At 51.5% G+C, this 15,809-nt stretch overlaps 1 protein-coding gene across 1 annotated transcript in view; it reads right to left on the bottom strand.

Annotated features, from left to right (window-relative positions):
* Positions 1-15,101, bottom strand: part of PEX6 (peroxisomal biogenesis factor 6) — a 35,151-nt gene extending 20,050 nt beyond the window's left edge. Inside the window, exons 1-6 of the mRNA XM_065401507.1 lie at positions 14,226-15,101; positions 13,462-13,625; positions 4,670-4,753; positions 3,171-3,273; positions 2,504-2,640; positions 2,074-2,185 (exon numbers count right to left, since the gene is read on the bottom strand). Coding sequence (XP_065257579.1) covers positions 2,074-2,185; positions 2,504-2,640; positions 3,171-3,273; positions 4,670-4,753; positions 13,462-13,625; positions 14,226-15,101 — 1,476 coding nt within the window. The remainder of the gene's footprint in view (positions 1-2,073; positions 2,186-2,503; positions 2,641-3,170; positions 3,274-4,669; positions 4,754-13,461; positions 13,626-14,225) is intronic.
* Between the last annotated feature and the right edge of the window lie 708 nt (positions 15,102-15,809).

Genomic DNA, 15,809 nt, shown 5'->3' with positions numbered 1-15,809 from the left:
TTGTAGGACTTCAGTTTACAATGATTGGTTACGGGACAGCTAAGCAGGACCCAAGTTTAACTATATTAACTGGGGTCCAACAGGAACTCCAGGACACAGCTCCAAGATCAGAGCTGCCAGACCTCAACACGCTGCCAGCCACACTGCGCAGAAGCTGGAGGAGCCCAGGACGACCTGATCCTGACTGGCCACCAGGAAAGGTTCATCTGCCGTATTGGCAGTGGTGCGCATTGTATGCTTAGCGTGTGTATTCTGTCTGGTAACTGTTAATAAATAGAGGTTAAGGATATTACTGTGTAAGGCTCGTTCACTGGTAAAAGGCCCCGCAAACCCGCAGAAGATTACGCCCTGAGCCCTAAGAACTGGGTAAGAGTGGCCCTGAGCCCTAGGAGCTAGGAAAGGGTGGGGGTGTCTAAATTAACCGGGTTACGCCCTGAGCCCACGGAAGGGTAAAGGTGGGTGCCCTAGAGCGTGCGGGTAACAACTCCACAGTGGGAAACACAGCTTGAAGGTGCCAAGAGAAAGGGTCTGCAAGAAGGACCCAGCATGCCCTGAAGAACACTGGAAATTTCCACTAACTCTATTCACATAGGAACAAACGGTGTAAGGGAAGGGCCTGGGAGATCACCTGGGACCTGGGAAAAAGCTGAAGATGGAGGTTGATGCAGGCGATCCTCTCAGATGTCCTTCCCATGCCACGTGTGAGTGAACCCCAGCTGTTGGTGTTGGGAGCAGGGGGTCCAATTCATGGAGCATCAGAAGAAACTCAGCAGATCAGGCAGTCTCCACTTACAGAGACGGGGCTACACAAGTCTGGGGTCAGAGCTAACAGGCTGCAGTTCTGAGTGCTGGGCAGGCTTCCAGGGGGGGCGGGGGGGGGGGCGTTCCATTTAACACAAGTAACCTGGGATGTATTTCCCATTTAAAGAGAAAATGGAGCTGTTCTGCAAGAGAAGAGGCAGACCAGGTGTGGGGGTGGCAGAGAACAGAAATGCACTATGGACCATGGAGGAGAAGTTATTATTGCTAAATTATGTTGATTACGGCCAAGTGGGCGTAACTGAATCCCACTGGGGTGACTCAGAACTGGAGTGTCGGTGTAAAGGGGTGCATATGCTCTCTAGGAGAGAGAAGGGAGGAAAGGGGGGGGTAACTAAGCCGGTTTTGTACAATGGGGCAGTGTAGGAGGTGCTGGTGAAAACCTGGGTGACGAAGAGAGAGATCGAACCCTCCCTGCACCAGCTGTCTATGAAGGTGGAGTACTCCCGCAGCCTGGGGTTATGAATGTATGTTTGTGTATATCGAAAACTGTATTCAAATTGTGGTACGACTTCAGCATCACCTCACAACAGGGCGGTGAAGCGGACAGCAGGACGGGCTACCATACCAAGCAGGGGAGACTGGCTTTGAGCAAGCAGCCATTGTCCATGCCAGGAAAAAACAACGAGGAACCATCAAAACGATGGGAACAGCTTGAAACTGAAAAGAAAACCCCAGTCTTCGAAAACTAAGGAAGGAGGGAGTTTTCCCCATTTTGAGTATCTATTGTGACTGAAGAAAAAAACTGCAACCCCATTTAAAATGGAAGGGATTTGAACTTAAGTTTACCCAGAAGTAGTAGATGGTCTCGAGGCAGAGAGAGAGAGAGAGAGATTAATAAAATGTTCAGGCACCTAGAGTTTGGAACAGGAGCTTTTACTAATATAAAATCAAACACAGATTTTGGTGGAATACCAAACTCAGCCAAATTATAATGGAAACTTTGTTGCAATCTCAGTTCCGGAGAGGAAGCAGGGTGAGGGAGATGTGCACACATCCATGGAGTGGGGGGTAGGGCACCAAGGAAACCAGCTGCACAGGAAATAGAGAGACGGGAGAGAACATGGGGTGGAGTTGCTAGGACCAAGTGCAGAGGAGACAGCCTCTGGGGGAGAGGAAGTGGCTCTTTGGTGTTATTTCACTTGCTTATTCGTAGCTCAGCGCCTGTGTTGGAGAAAACTCCTGGAATTCTCTACACGTGGTAAGTCCCCCAACCAACTGATCCCCAACATGCAACTCAACTAAAAGAATTACCTTGAACAAGTGGAGATTGAGGCAGCTACATGCAGCTCTGACAGCCGTCAGTTTCCCCCCACCACTGGGTCCCGCCAGTAGAATGCTGCCTGTTCCACGTAGCGCGGTCCCCCTGGAACACAAAGGAACCTATCCTCGTCACCACAGAGCGTGTGGGCCCCCGCTCACTCACTGGCATGTTATTACCGCTACAGTGAGACTCCAGCACCAGAGAGACTCTGCGCCAAACCCCAGCACCTCTGCGAGCAAAGACCCCTCAGAAATCATGGGATCCAAACACCTGCAGCTCTTGCCACAGACAACCAGTGTCCTGGGTAATGCCGCGGAGCGAAAACCAACCCACAACACAAAACAGACCCATGCTGAGGAGCCCCTCCTCATAGCAGAGGGAACGCCCGAGTACAAGGGAGCTGTATTAGTGTGAGCTTACCTGCTGTTCAGATGAGGCCGGAGAGCATCACAGAGCTGCTTCACCACATCAGAGAGCCCGGCGGGAGACAGACTGCTCCAAAACCCATGGCCACCACGGCTTGGAGAAGATGGCACAGCGCTGTTTGTTGAACCCACCTGCAAGGCAGGAAATAACGCTTTCCAACCACACCTCAGAAGGGACGTCTTCTCAAGTCACCCAGCATCCCCTAAAGCAGCGGTTCTCACGCTTCATTGCACCGCGACCCCCTTCTGACAACAAAAATTACTGCCCGACCCCAGGAGGGGGGGGGGGCGAAGCCTGAGCCTGCCGAAGCCCCGCCGCCCCGGGTCGGGGGGCCAAAGTCGAAGTCCAAGGGCTTCAGTCCCAGCTAGGGGGCCTGTACCCTGAGCCCCGTTGCCCTGGGCAGAGGGGCTCGGGCTTCAGCTTCAGTCCTGGGCCACAGCAAGTCTAACGCCAGCCCTGGCAACCCCATTAAAACAGGGTCCCGACCCACTTTGGGGTCCTGACCCACAGTTTGAGAACTGCTTCCCTAAAGCACCTATCTGGGGAGTAGAGCCATGAACCCCTTCCATGGCTATTCAGTGTTCCTACATCATCCTGGCCGTGCGATCTTAGCCTCACACATCTCCTGTACACCCTCCTCGGCCTCCCGCTGATACCTTACCAGGTACAGCGACGTGTTCTGGATGTCAGCCAGGTACCCCACAGACTGCTCTCCTTCCACCACGCCTACAATCTTCTTCACCTTGAAGTACAGCTCCGGCCAGCTACAGGAAGAGAAGCAGCCTGAATCCCAGCAGCCGAGGCCTCAGAAGCAGGATGAGCTTTTCCTCACCAGGAGGCAATTGGGGCCTCTAGGCCCCCTGGTTACACACATCATAAACCAGAACAGGAGGGGGCACGACAAGACTGCCCCCCCCCCAGCGGGAAAGTATCTGTCCGTAAGTGTTCTGTATTATTTGAGCGTTTTGCACATTCTGTTGCTTAATAATCCCGCTGTCGACATGGGGGTTAGGTCGGTAAAACTACATTGCTGTGGGGTGTGGATATTTCACACCCCTGAGCGACACAGTTATACCGATACAGGTCTGCAGTGTAGACCAGACCTGAGAAACAAGTCTGCTCCGAGAATATGTATCCTTTGCATAAAAATACCCCACCAAAGACTTGTTTTGTTTTGTCCACCTTTAAAAAAAAAGTGTCTTGGCTGGTCTGAAAAGCACTTGACTGCACACACACAAACCATCAACTGTATCTGTAGTCGGAACCACCCCCTCTGCACAGAACTGTGTACGTGCTAAGGCAGTGGTAACCCAGGCACTCTCGACAGAGAGCGTGATGAACAAGATGATGACGATGTCGTCACCAACACTATTACATTTCAATTATATCGGTACACATTTATTACTAGATTTTGTTTTACTGGTTAGATAGTTGTGATGCTTTGAGGTAAAAAAAAAATCCACTTTTATGTCTTGCAATAATATACAGAGTCACTAAACTAACAGAAACTAATGCAAATATTTCCAAGTGGTCATTTTAACGTTTTGATGATGGCATTGTTTATCCCTGTTTCTATGGCAACGGAACCACTTGAGCGCTTCATATCAGACTTCATCTTAAAGTAGACACAATAAAGCTTTCAAATGAGGTATGATGGGCATATGTATAGAGAGGATACGTTTAGTCAACCAAATTGGTGGTATCTGCCACTCACTATATAAATTAAACCCCCCAAAAGACCCTCTTGCACCAGAATAAGACTATCCACATGGGGAAATATACCAGTGTAACTCCAGAGGTTTAAATTCACACCTTAGTTTATACCATTATAATATTCCCACTTAGACAAGCCCAAACATCTACTTCAATCTGCTTTTCTGTCACTTAACAGCTGCAGTGCACTCCTCCCTCTCCTTCGCTTCTCTCCCTCTTGCAGCCTCTTTTCCCCACCAGAGGGCCGCTTTGCTGAATTGATGTGTAACCACATACCCACCTAAAATCCAACACAAACTTTTAATCCAAAAAAACCCCAACAACAGACCAACTCTGAGCTCCAGGGACAGATCAGAAAAGACTCTATCACCTGGCTTCAACTGAGCCAGAAGGGAAAAGCAGTTCTTTAACAGCTGCCTGAAAAGGCATAGGGAGATCCCTGCATACCTAAGAAATTTCTCTGAATTTCCTTCCAAGAACTCAGGATGTCCAGCTGTCGGAATACACAGGATATCACCCGCCTGGACCAACCTGCAACAAAGCAACAGCCACGGTGAATGATCAACTGTCTTACGTTGTGCAGTCCTCCACATCCTCAGAATATTAAACCAGTGAGAAACAGTAAATCAATCCATCAGCAGCGCTATCTTTATCTGAGCAGGGGGGGGGAAAGCCATTCAACCCCATCAAGTGTGTCTCTCTACTCTAAAAACTCAGACAACTGGCTTAAAACACCAGATGTAGCACTCCCAGGTTCCTGAGGGGACGCATCTGGACTCCTGTATGGGGAATCCAGCTTTACCATGTTTGAAGAATTTGGTGTGGAAATAGAGATATTGTTGGTATTTTAAGAACAGGTTAGATAAACATACAACAGGGATGATCTAGGTAAACTTAGCAGGGGGCTGGACGAGATGACCTCCCGAGGTCCCTTCCAGCCTGACATTTCTATGATTCTCTTTTTTTTCTATTCAGCATCATAGGGTTGGTTGCACAGCACCTTACAGACAAAGGGAGAGCTCCTGCCCTCCTGAATTTACAGTCTAACGTAGACATCCTATAAGGGTATGCTGACAAAGTTAAGGATCAGGGTGGGTGGAGGGAAGTGTTACATGAGAGAGAGCACGAGAGATCATGAGAGCTAGTAAACAGGAGCAGCAAACAGGGAAGTGTTGTAAGGGAATTCTCCAGATGCAGAGAGAGACTACCGGGACCTGTAATGGTCAACATATTCATATATGATCTGAAAAAGGGAGTGAATAGTGAGGTGGCAAAATCTGCAGATGATACAAATTACTGAAGATAGTGAAGTCCAAAGCTGGTTGTGAAGAGTTACAAGGGGATCTCACTAAACTGGGTGACTGGGCAACAAAATAGCAGATGAAATTCAATGGTGATAAGTGAAAAGTAATGCACATTGGAAAACATAATCCCAACTATACATACAAAATGATGGGTCTAAATTAGCTGTTCCCACTCAAGAAAGAGAGCTTGGAGTCATTGTGGATAGTTCTCTGAAAACATCCACTCAATGTGCTGCGGCAGTCAAAAACACTAACAATGTTAGACACCAATAAGGGATAAATAATAAGACAGAAAATATCATAATGCCACTATACAAATCCATGGTACGTCCATAGCTTGAATACTGCATGCAGTGCTAGTCATCCCATCTCATAAAAGAAATATTAGAATTGGAAAAGGTTCAGAGAAGGGCAACAAAACTGATCCAGGGTATAGAACAGGGTCCATATGAGGAGAGATTACAGAGGCTGGGATTGTTCAGTCTTAGAAAAGAGACAACTAAGGGGGGATATGTTAGAGGTCTATAAAATCATGACTGGGGTGGAGAAAGTGAATAGAGAAGCATTATTTACCCTTTTGCATAACACAAGAACCAGAGGTCATGTGATTAAATTAACAGGCAGCAGGTTTAAAATAAACATAAGGAAGTACTTTTTCATACAATGCAGAGTCAACTTGTGGAACTTGTTGCCATAGGATGCTGTGAAGGCCAAAAGTATAACCAGGTTCAAAAAAGAATTCATGGAGGACAGGTCCATCAATGGCTATTAGTTAAAATGGTCAGGGACATAACCCCATGGTCTGGGTATCCCTAAACCTCTGACTGCCAGAAGCTCGGACTGGCCAAGAAGGGAGGAATCACTCTAGAATTGCCCTGTTCTATTCATTCCATCCAAAGCATCTGGCACAGGCCACAGTCAGAAGACAGAATATTGGGCTAGATGGACTATTGGTCTGACCCAGCATGGCCGTTCTTATAACAAACAACAGAGGGTCCTGTGGCACCTTTAAGACTAACAGAAGTATTGGGAGCATAAGCTTTCGTGGGTAAGAACCTCACTTCTTCAGATGCAAGTAATGGAAATCTCCAGAGGCAGGTATAAATCAGTGTGGAGATAACGAGGTTAGTTCAATCAGGGAGGGTGAGGTGCTCTGCTAGCAGTAGAGGTGTGAACACCAAGGGAGGAGAAACTGCTTCTGTAGTTGGATAGCCATTCACAGTCTTTGTTTAATCCTGATCTGATGGTGTCAAATTTGCAAATGAACTGGAGCTCAGCAGTTTCTCTTTGGAGTCTGGTCCTGAAGTTTTTTTGCTGTAAGATGGCTACCTTAACATCTGCTATTGTGTGGCCAGGGAGGTTAAAGTGTTCTCCTACAGGTTTTTGTATATTGCCATTCCTGATATCTGACTTGTGTCCATTTATCCTCTTGCGTAGTGACTGTCCAGTTTGGCCAATGTACATAGCAGAGGGGCATTGCTGGCACATGATGGCATATATAACATTGGTGGACGTGCAGGTGAATGAGCCGGTGATGTTGTAGCTGATCTGGTTAGGTCCTGTGATAGTGCTGCTGGTGTAGATATGTGGGCAGAGTTGGCATCGAGGTTTGTTGCATGGGTTGGTTCCTGAGTTAGAGTTGTTATGGTGCGGTGCGTGGTTGCTGGTGAGAATATGCTTAAGGTTGGCAGGTTGTCTGTGGGCGAGGACAGGCCTGCCTCCCAAGGTCTGTGAAAGTGAGGGGTCATTGTCCAGGATGGGTTGTAGATCACTGATGATGCGTTGGAGAGGTTTAAGCTGAGGGCTGTAGGTGATGGCCAGTGGAGTTCTGTTGGTTTCTTTTTTGGGCCTGTCTTGTAGCAGGAGGCTTCTGGGTACACGTCTGGCTCTGTTGATTTGTTCCTTTATTTCCTTGTGTGGGTATCGTAGTTTTGAGAATGCTTGGTGAAGATCTTGTAGGTGTTGGTCTCTGTCTGAGGGGTTGGAGCAGATGCGGTTGTACCTCAGTGCTTGGCTGTAAACGATGGATCGTGTGGTGTGTCCGGGGTGGAAGCTGGAGGCATGAAGGTCGGCATAGCGGTCGGTGGGTTTTCGGTATAGGGTGGTGTTAACGTGGCCATTGCTTATTTGTACGGTGGTGTCCAGGAAGTGGACCTCCCGTGTAGATTGGTCCAGGCTGAGGTTGATGGTGGGGTGGAAGCTGTTGAAATCATGGTGGAATTCTTCCAGGGTCTCCTTCCCATGGGTCCAGATGATGAAGATGTCATCAATGTAGCGTAGGTAGAGAAGGGGCGTGAGTGGACGAGAGCTGAGGAAGCGTTGTTCCAGGTCAGCCATAAAGATGTTGGCATATTGTGGGGCCATGCGGGTGCCCATAGCGGTGCCACTGGTCTGGAGGTATATATTGTCACCAAATTTGAAATAATTGTGCGTGAGGATAAAGTCACAGAGCTCGGCAATAAGTTGTGCTGTGTCATCATCAGGGATACTGTTCCTGACAGCTTGTATTCCATCTGTGTGTGGGATGTTTGTGTAGAGAGCCTCTACATCCATGGTGGCTAGGATGGTGTTTTCTGGGAGGTCACCAATGCATTGTAGTTTTCTCAGGAAATCTGTGGTGTCACGGAGATAGCTGGGAGTGCTGGTGGCGTAGGGTCTGAGTAGGGAGTCCACATATCCAGACAGTCCTTCAGTGAGAGTGCCAATGCCCGAGATGATGGGGCGTCCAGGATTTCCAGGTTTGTGGATCTTGGGTAGTAGATAGAATAACCCCGGTCGGGGCTCTAAGGGTATGTTGATTTGTTCCTGTGTTAGTGTAGGGAGTGTCCTGAGTAGATGGTGCAGTTTCTTAGTGTATTCCTCAGTGGGATCTGAGGAAAGTGGCCTGTAGAATTTGGTATTGGAGAGTTGTCTGGCGGCCTCCTTCTGGTAGTCAGACCTGTTCATGATGACAACAGCACCTCCTTTATCAGCCTCTTTGATGATAATGTCAGGGTGGTTTCTGAGGCTGTGGATGGCATTGCGTTCTGCACGACTTAGGTTATGAGGCAAGCGATGTTGTTTTTCCACAATTTCTGCCTGTGCACGTCGGCGGAAGCATTCTATGTATAGGTCCAGACTGTCATTTCGACCCTCAGGAGGAGTCCATGTGGAGTTCTCCAACGCATCATCAGTGATCTACAACCCATCCTGGACAATGACCCCTCACTTTCACAGACCTTGGGAGGCAGGCCTGTCCTCGCCCACAGACAACCTGCCAACCTTAAGCATATTCTCACCAGCAACCACGCACCGCACCATAACAACTCTAACTCAGGAACCAACCCATGCAACAAACCTCGATGCCAACTCTGCCCACATATCTACACCAGCAGCACTATCACAGGACCTAACCAGATCAGCTACAACATCACCGGCTCATTCACCTGCACGTCCACCAATGTTATATATGCCATCATGTGCCAGCAATGCCCCTCTGCTATGTACATTGGCCAAACTGGACAGTCACTACGCAAGAGGATAAATGGACACAAGTCAGATATCAGGAATGGCAATATACAAAAACCTGTAGGAGAACACTTTAACCTCCCTGGCCACACAATAGCAGATGTTAAGGTAGCCATCTTACAGCAAAAAAACTTCAGGACCAGACTCCAAAGAGAAACTGCTGAGCTCCAGTTCATTTGCAAATTTGACACCATCAGATCAGGATTAAACAAAGACTGTGAATGGCTATCCAACTACAGAAGCAGTTTCTCCTCCCTTGGTGTTCACACCTCTACTGCTAGCAGAGCACCTCACCCTCCCTGATTGAACTAACCTCGTTATCTCCACACTGATTTATACCTGCCTCTGGAGATTTCCATTACTTGCATCTGAAGAAGTGAGGTTCTTACCCACGAAAGCTTATGCTCCCAATACTTCTGTTAGTCTTAAAGGTGCCACAGGACCCTCTGTTGCTTTTTACAGATTCAGACTAACACGGCTACCCCTCTGATACTTGACACCATGCAAGGCACTGCATTTAGCCGTATGGAATGGAAATCTATCAACCTCATGAAGAAACTTGCACAAATACAGACAGATATCATCTTCCTTTCCAAATGCAAACGGATGGACATCATACCAAATGGACTGAAGGTGAAAAATCCATTGCTATCTACATACTGCACAGACCACAGTGAGAGATTATGCCATACACTATCAAAGAAACTGAGGAACCACCTGATCAGCATCCTATACAGCAAACAGATAAACATCAAGAAAGAGCTCTCCAACCTGGAGACTTTCATAAATAACCAACCCTCCACACAAATGGACTTTACTAAAATAAGACAGGAGATCTACATTACACACTTCACCTCTCTACAAAGGAAAAAGGACCGTAAGCTGTCTAAAATCCTACCTGGCACATGGGGCCACAACAGGGGTACCCCTAACTCACCCAGCAATATCGTCAATTTATCCAGCTACACACTCAACCCAGCAGAGGAGTCTGTCCTATCTCGGGGACTCTCTTTTTGCCCCAGCACCCCCACGAACATGATACAGTTCTGCGGTGATCTGGAAGCCTACTTTCGCCGCCTCCGACTCAGAGAATACTTTCAAGATAACACTGAACAGCGCACTGATACACAGATACCCTCCCACCAACAACACAGGAAGAAGAACTCCACATGGACTCCTCCTGAGGGTCGAAATGACAGTCTGGACCTATACATAGAATGCTTCCGCCGACGTGCACAGGCAGAAATTGTGGAAAAACAACATCGCTTGCCTCATAACCTAAGTCGTGCAGAACGCAATGCCATCCACAGCCTCAGAAACCACCCTGACATTATCATCAAAGAGGCTGATAAAGGAGGTGCTGTTGTCATCATGAACAGGTCTGACTACCAGAAGGAGGCCGCCAGACAACTCTCCAATACCAAATTCTACAGGCCACTTTCCTCAGATCCCACTGAGGAATACACTAAGAAACTGCACCATCTACTCAGGACACTCCCTACACTAACACAGGAACAAATCAACATACCCTTAGAGCCCCGACCGGGGTTATTCTATCTACTACCCAAGATCCACAAACCTGGAAATCCTGGACGCCCCATCATCTCGGGCATTGGCACTCTCACTGAAGGACTGTCTGGATATGTGGACTCCCTACTCAGACCCTACGCCACCAGCACTCCCAGCTATCTCCGTGACACCACAGATTTCCTGAGAAAACTACAATGCATTGGTGACCTCCCAGAAAACACCATCCTAGCCACCATGGATGTAGAGGCTCTCTACACAAACATCCCACACACAGATGGAATACAAGCTGTCAGGAACAGTATCCCTGATGATGACACAGCACAACTTATTGCCGAGCTCTGTGACTTTATCCTCACGCACAATTATTTCAAATTTGGTGACAATATATACCTCCAGACCAGTGGCACCGCTATGGGCACCCGCATGGCCCCACAATATGCCAACATCTTTATGGCTGACCTGGAACAACGCTTCCTCAGCTCTCGTCCACTCACGCCCCTTCTCTACCTACGCTACATTGATGACATCTTCATCATCTGGACCCATGGGAAGGAGACCCTGGAAGAATTCCACCATGATTTCAACAGCTTCCACCCCACCATCAACCTCAGCCTGGACCAATCTACACGGGAGGTCCACTTCCTGGACACCACCGTACAAATAAGCAATGGCCACGTTAACACCACCCTATACCGAAAACCCACCGACCGCTATGCCTACCTTCATGCCTCCAGCTTCCACCCCGGACACACCACACGATCCATCGTTTACAGCCAAGCACTGAGGTACAACCGCATCTGCTCCAACCCCTCAGACAGAGACCAACACCTACAAGATCTTCACCAAGCATTCTCAAAACTACGATACCCACACAAGGAAATAAAGGAACAAATCAACAGAGCCAGACGTGTACCCAGAAGCCTCCTGCTACAAGACAGGCCCAAAAAAGAAACCAACAGAACTCCACTGGCCATCACCTACAGCCCTCAGCTTAAACCTCTCCAACGCATCATCAGTGATCTACAACCCATCCTGGACAATGACCCCTCACTTTCACAGACCTTGGGAGGCAGGCCTGTCCTCGCCCACAGACAACCTGCCAACCTTAAGCATATTCTCACCAGCAACCACGCACCGCACCATAACAACTCTAACTCAGGAACCAACCCATGCAACAAACCTCGATGCCAACTCTGCCCACATATCTACACCAGCAGCACTATCACAGGACCTAACCAGATCAGCTACATCACCGGCTCATTCACCTGCACGTCCACCAATGTTATATATGCCATCATGTGCCAGCAATGCCCCTCTGCTATGTACATTGGCCAAACTGGACAGTCACTACGCAAGAGGATAAATGGACACAAGTCAGATATCAGGAATGGCAATATACAAAAACCTGTAGGAGAACACTTTAACCTCCCTGGCCACACAATAGCAGATGTTAAGGTAGCCATCTTACAGCAAAAAAACTTCAGGACCAGACTCCAAAGAGAAACTGCTGAGCTCCAGTTCATTTGCAAATTTGACACCATCAGATCAGGATTAAACAAAGACTGTGAATGGCTATCCAACTACAGAAGCAGTTTCTCCTCCCTTGGTGTTCACACCTCTACTGCTAGCAGAGCACCTCACCCTCCCTGATTGAACTAACCTCGTTATCTCCACACTGATTTATACCTGCCTCTGGAGATTTCCATTACTTGCATCTGAAGAAGTGAGGTTCTTACCCACGAAAGCTTATGCTCCCAATACTTCTGTTAGTCTTAAAGGTGCCACAGGACCCTCTGTTGCTTTTTACAGATTCAGACTAACACGGCTACCCCTCTGATTATAACAAACAGTTACTCATCGGATTTTTTTAAAATTAAGTTTAATACTGGTTTTACAAACAGTGCCCAGAATGAAGATGTTTGGAAAGGGCCAGCAGTGGAAGTTTCTATCTTCAATGGACATGGAGAACAATCGATCACTGTCCTCTGTATAGCAGCCCGTAGCATATTTGAAGACTGTTATCAGGTTCCCATTCAGTCTTCGTTTCTCAAGACCAGACATGCCCAGTTTTTTTTAAACCTTGCTTCATATCATTTTTGTTGCTCTCCTCTGGACTCTCTGCAGTATATCCACGTCTTTCCTGAAGCGTGGCGCCCAGAACTGGACACAGGCCTCACCAGTGCCAAGCAGAGCGGGACAATGACCTCCCATGTGTTACAGAAAACACTCCAGCAGAAGGGAGTACTGAGGAATGATTTGAAGGAGGAGATTGAGGAAGCTTAGCACAAGGTCGGGGGATATCCCAGGGAGAGGAAGTAGGGTGGATCGATAGTGGAAAACAGTTCTCAGTACGTGCCCTAGACTATTTTGCTGAGTTAAGCAGGCACCCCAGTGGGATGTTCCAAATATTCCCAGGTTAGTTTGTGATCATTCTCAGGCCAGGTCTACACTACCGCGGTAGTTCGACGGCTGGCAATCGAAGTTCCGGGTTCGATTTATCGCGTCTGGTCTGGACGCGATAAATCGATCCCGGAAGCGCTCGCCGTCGACTGCGGTACTCCAGCTCAGCGAGAGGAGTACCGCGGAGTCGACGGGGAGCCTGCCTGCCGCGTGTGGACCGCGTCTGAACCGCGGTAAGTTCGAACTAAGGTATGTCGACTTCAGCTACGTTATTCACGTAGCTGAAGTTGCGTACCTTAGTTCGAATTTGGGGGTTAGTGTAGACCAGGCCTCAGTGAGTATTAATGGGTTTAGTCAACTGTGCAATGGGTACTTTGGAGGTGCATTGCTCATTGTGTACTTAAGAAGCAGCGATGAAGCATGGCATTGAGATGCTCCCTTCTTCCTAGGGCGATTAAAGGGACAAAAATAACGTGTCATCTTTACCAAAAGGCTAACCTGGGAGTTTGGAAGTGTTGATGGAGAATACTATCATAGACTCCTCTGGTGCTGTAGGCTGGTGAGGAGACAATCTCTATGTGCAGTTCCTTCACAAAGGGCGGTATGGATAGCAAGGACCGACTTCCTTGTCTCTCTTCCATACCAGGAGCTTCCCCATACCTCTGCAAAGGAAATAATGGCCTGGTGGAGCCTTAATGGGGCTGTATCACCATTAGGAAGTTATGACCCACTTGTCCTCAACTTCCAGGTGGCAACAACCTACAGAGCAAGCCCTCTTCCCCCAAAACACTGCTGAAAACCTGCTCTACCTTCTCCATTGAAGGGGAGGAAGACAACAGCGGCTCCTCCCCAAGGCAAGCAGGGTGGTGCCACTGCAGAGCTCCCGCCAACTCTAGCTGAAGCATCAACTACACCTGGGACTTTAGCCACTCTCCACTGTCACTCCCATACCTGCCTTGCCAAGGGCTTCCCCTGCGAGCCAGCCGACAGCTCATTCCTTTCCCACAGAGGTACCTCACCTTCCTCCACCCACCCAGCCTCCCAAACGCTTCTCCATCAACACCATCCCTGGGAGATCACTGGCCACCCACCCACCGCAGCCCTGCCGGCCACCTGGCCAGCGCCCCTCCCAGCCGCCGGCCAGGCCCCTCCACCCCGCCGCGCCTGCACCCACCCCACACCCGGCTGGCCGCCTGGGGATCCCCCGGCCCCCCATCTCCGCGCTCTGCCAAGCCCTGGAGGGCCGAGGCCCAGCGCGGTACCTGGATGAGCAGGTGGCTCCCGCCCAGCGGGTCGCAGGCCAGGTTGAAGGCCAGCGCGGCCGGGATGACGGCCGAGCCCTCCGGGGGGTCCCGGGGCTCCTGCGGGAAGTCCCAGCGGGGATGCAGGGCCAGCACGGCCGCCAGGTGCGCCCCGCCGGGCCCGGCCTCGCCCTCCCGCCGCAGCCGCACCCACTCGCCCTGGAAGAGGCCGAGCCCGCGCAGGCAGCGCCGGGTCACCCACAGCGCCGCGCCCGCCCCGGCCCCGGCCTCGGCCGGCAGCCCCCAGGGCGCCGGGTCCCCGCGCAGCGCCCGCAGCCGGGCCGGGCCCTCCGCCCCCCGCGCGAACCGGGACACCAGCGGCGGCGGCCCCGGGCCCGGCGGGGGGGCCCCGCGCTCCGGCCGCAGCTCGGTCAGCGCCAGCCGCGTCCCCGCGCCCAGCAGCCCCTGCAGCGCCGGCCGCGCCTCCAGCAGCAGCGGCCCCGGGCCCGGCAGCGCCTCGCCCCGCCGCGCCAGCCCCGGCCCCGGCCCCGGCCCCGCCCGGCCCGGCCCCGCGCCCAGCAGCGCCCAGCCCAGCGCCGGCGGCCGCCGCACCGGCCACAGCGCCACGCGCCGCCCCGCCGCCAGCCCCAGCCGCCGCCGCCAGCCGCCGCGTAGCCACAGCTCGGCGCCGCCGCCCGGCCCGCCCGCCACCACCGCCGCGCTCAGCAGCGCCGGCTGGGCCCCGGGCCGGCCCGCGGGCCGCACCGCCAGCACCAGCGCCGGCCCGCCCGCCCCGCGCAGCCGCGCCGCCAGCGGGGCCGGGGCCCGCAGCACCGCCACCCCCGGGGGCAGCTCCGGGGGCAGGGCGTCCAGGGGCCGCACCACCGCCAGCGCCATAGAGCCCGCGGAGAGCGGCCTCTCTACCATCGAGAGCGAGCGCAGAGCGGCGCCTCGGCACCACGGAGAGTGAGCGCAGAGCGGCCCGTTCTCTACCATGGAGACCGAGCGCAGAGCGGCGCCTCGGCATCATGAGACCGAGCGCAGAGCGGCCCGTTCTGTACTATAGAGAGCAAGCGCAGAGCGGCCTCGGCACCACAGAGAGTGAGCGCAGAGCGGCCCTTCAGAGCCAGGACCATGGAGAGCGAGCGCAGAGCAGCGCCTTGGCACCATAGAGAGCGAACACAGAGCATTCCGCTGGAGCCAGGATCATGGAAAGCAAGCGCCGAGCGGTGCCTCTACCATAGAGAACAAGCACAGAGCAGCCCGCCAGACCCAGGACCATGGAGAGCGAGCACAGAGCGTCCCTTCGGTACCATAGAGAGCGAGCGCAGAGCGCTCTGCCGGAGCCAGGACCATAGAGAGCGAGTACAGAGCGCCCCCTCGGTAGCATAGAGAGCGAGCGCAGAGCAGCCCGCCAGTGCCAGTACCATGGAGAGTGGGCACAGAGCGGCCCCTTGGCACCACAGAGAGCGGGTGCAGAGCGCCCCCTCGGTATCATAGAGAGCGAACGGAGAGCAGCCCGCCAGAGCCAGGACCATGGAGAGCGAGCGAGGGAGCCCCTCTCTGTCATTGAGAGTATCGCAGAGCGGCCTGCCAGAACCAGGA

The sequence above is a fragment of the Emys orbicularis genome, chromosome 3, assembly GCF_028017835.1.
Source record: "Emys orbicularis isolate rEmyOrb1 chromosome 3, rEmyOrb1.hap1, whole genome shotgun sequence".
Classification (NCBI taxonomy): domain Eukaryota; kingdom Metazoa; phylum Chordata; order Testudines; family Emydidae; genus Emys; species Emys orbicularis.
This window is presented reverse-complemented; position numbering and strand designations above follow the sequence as displayed.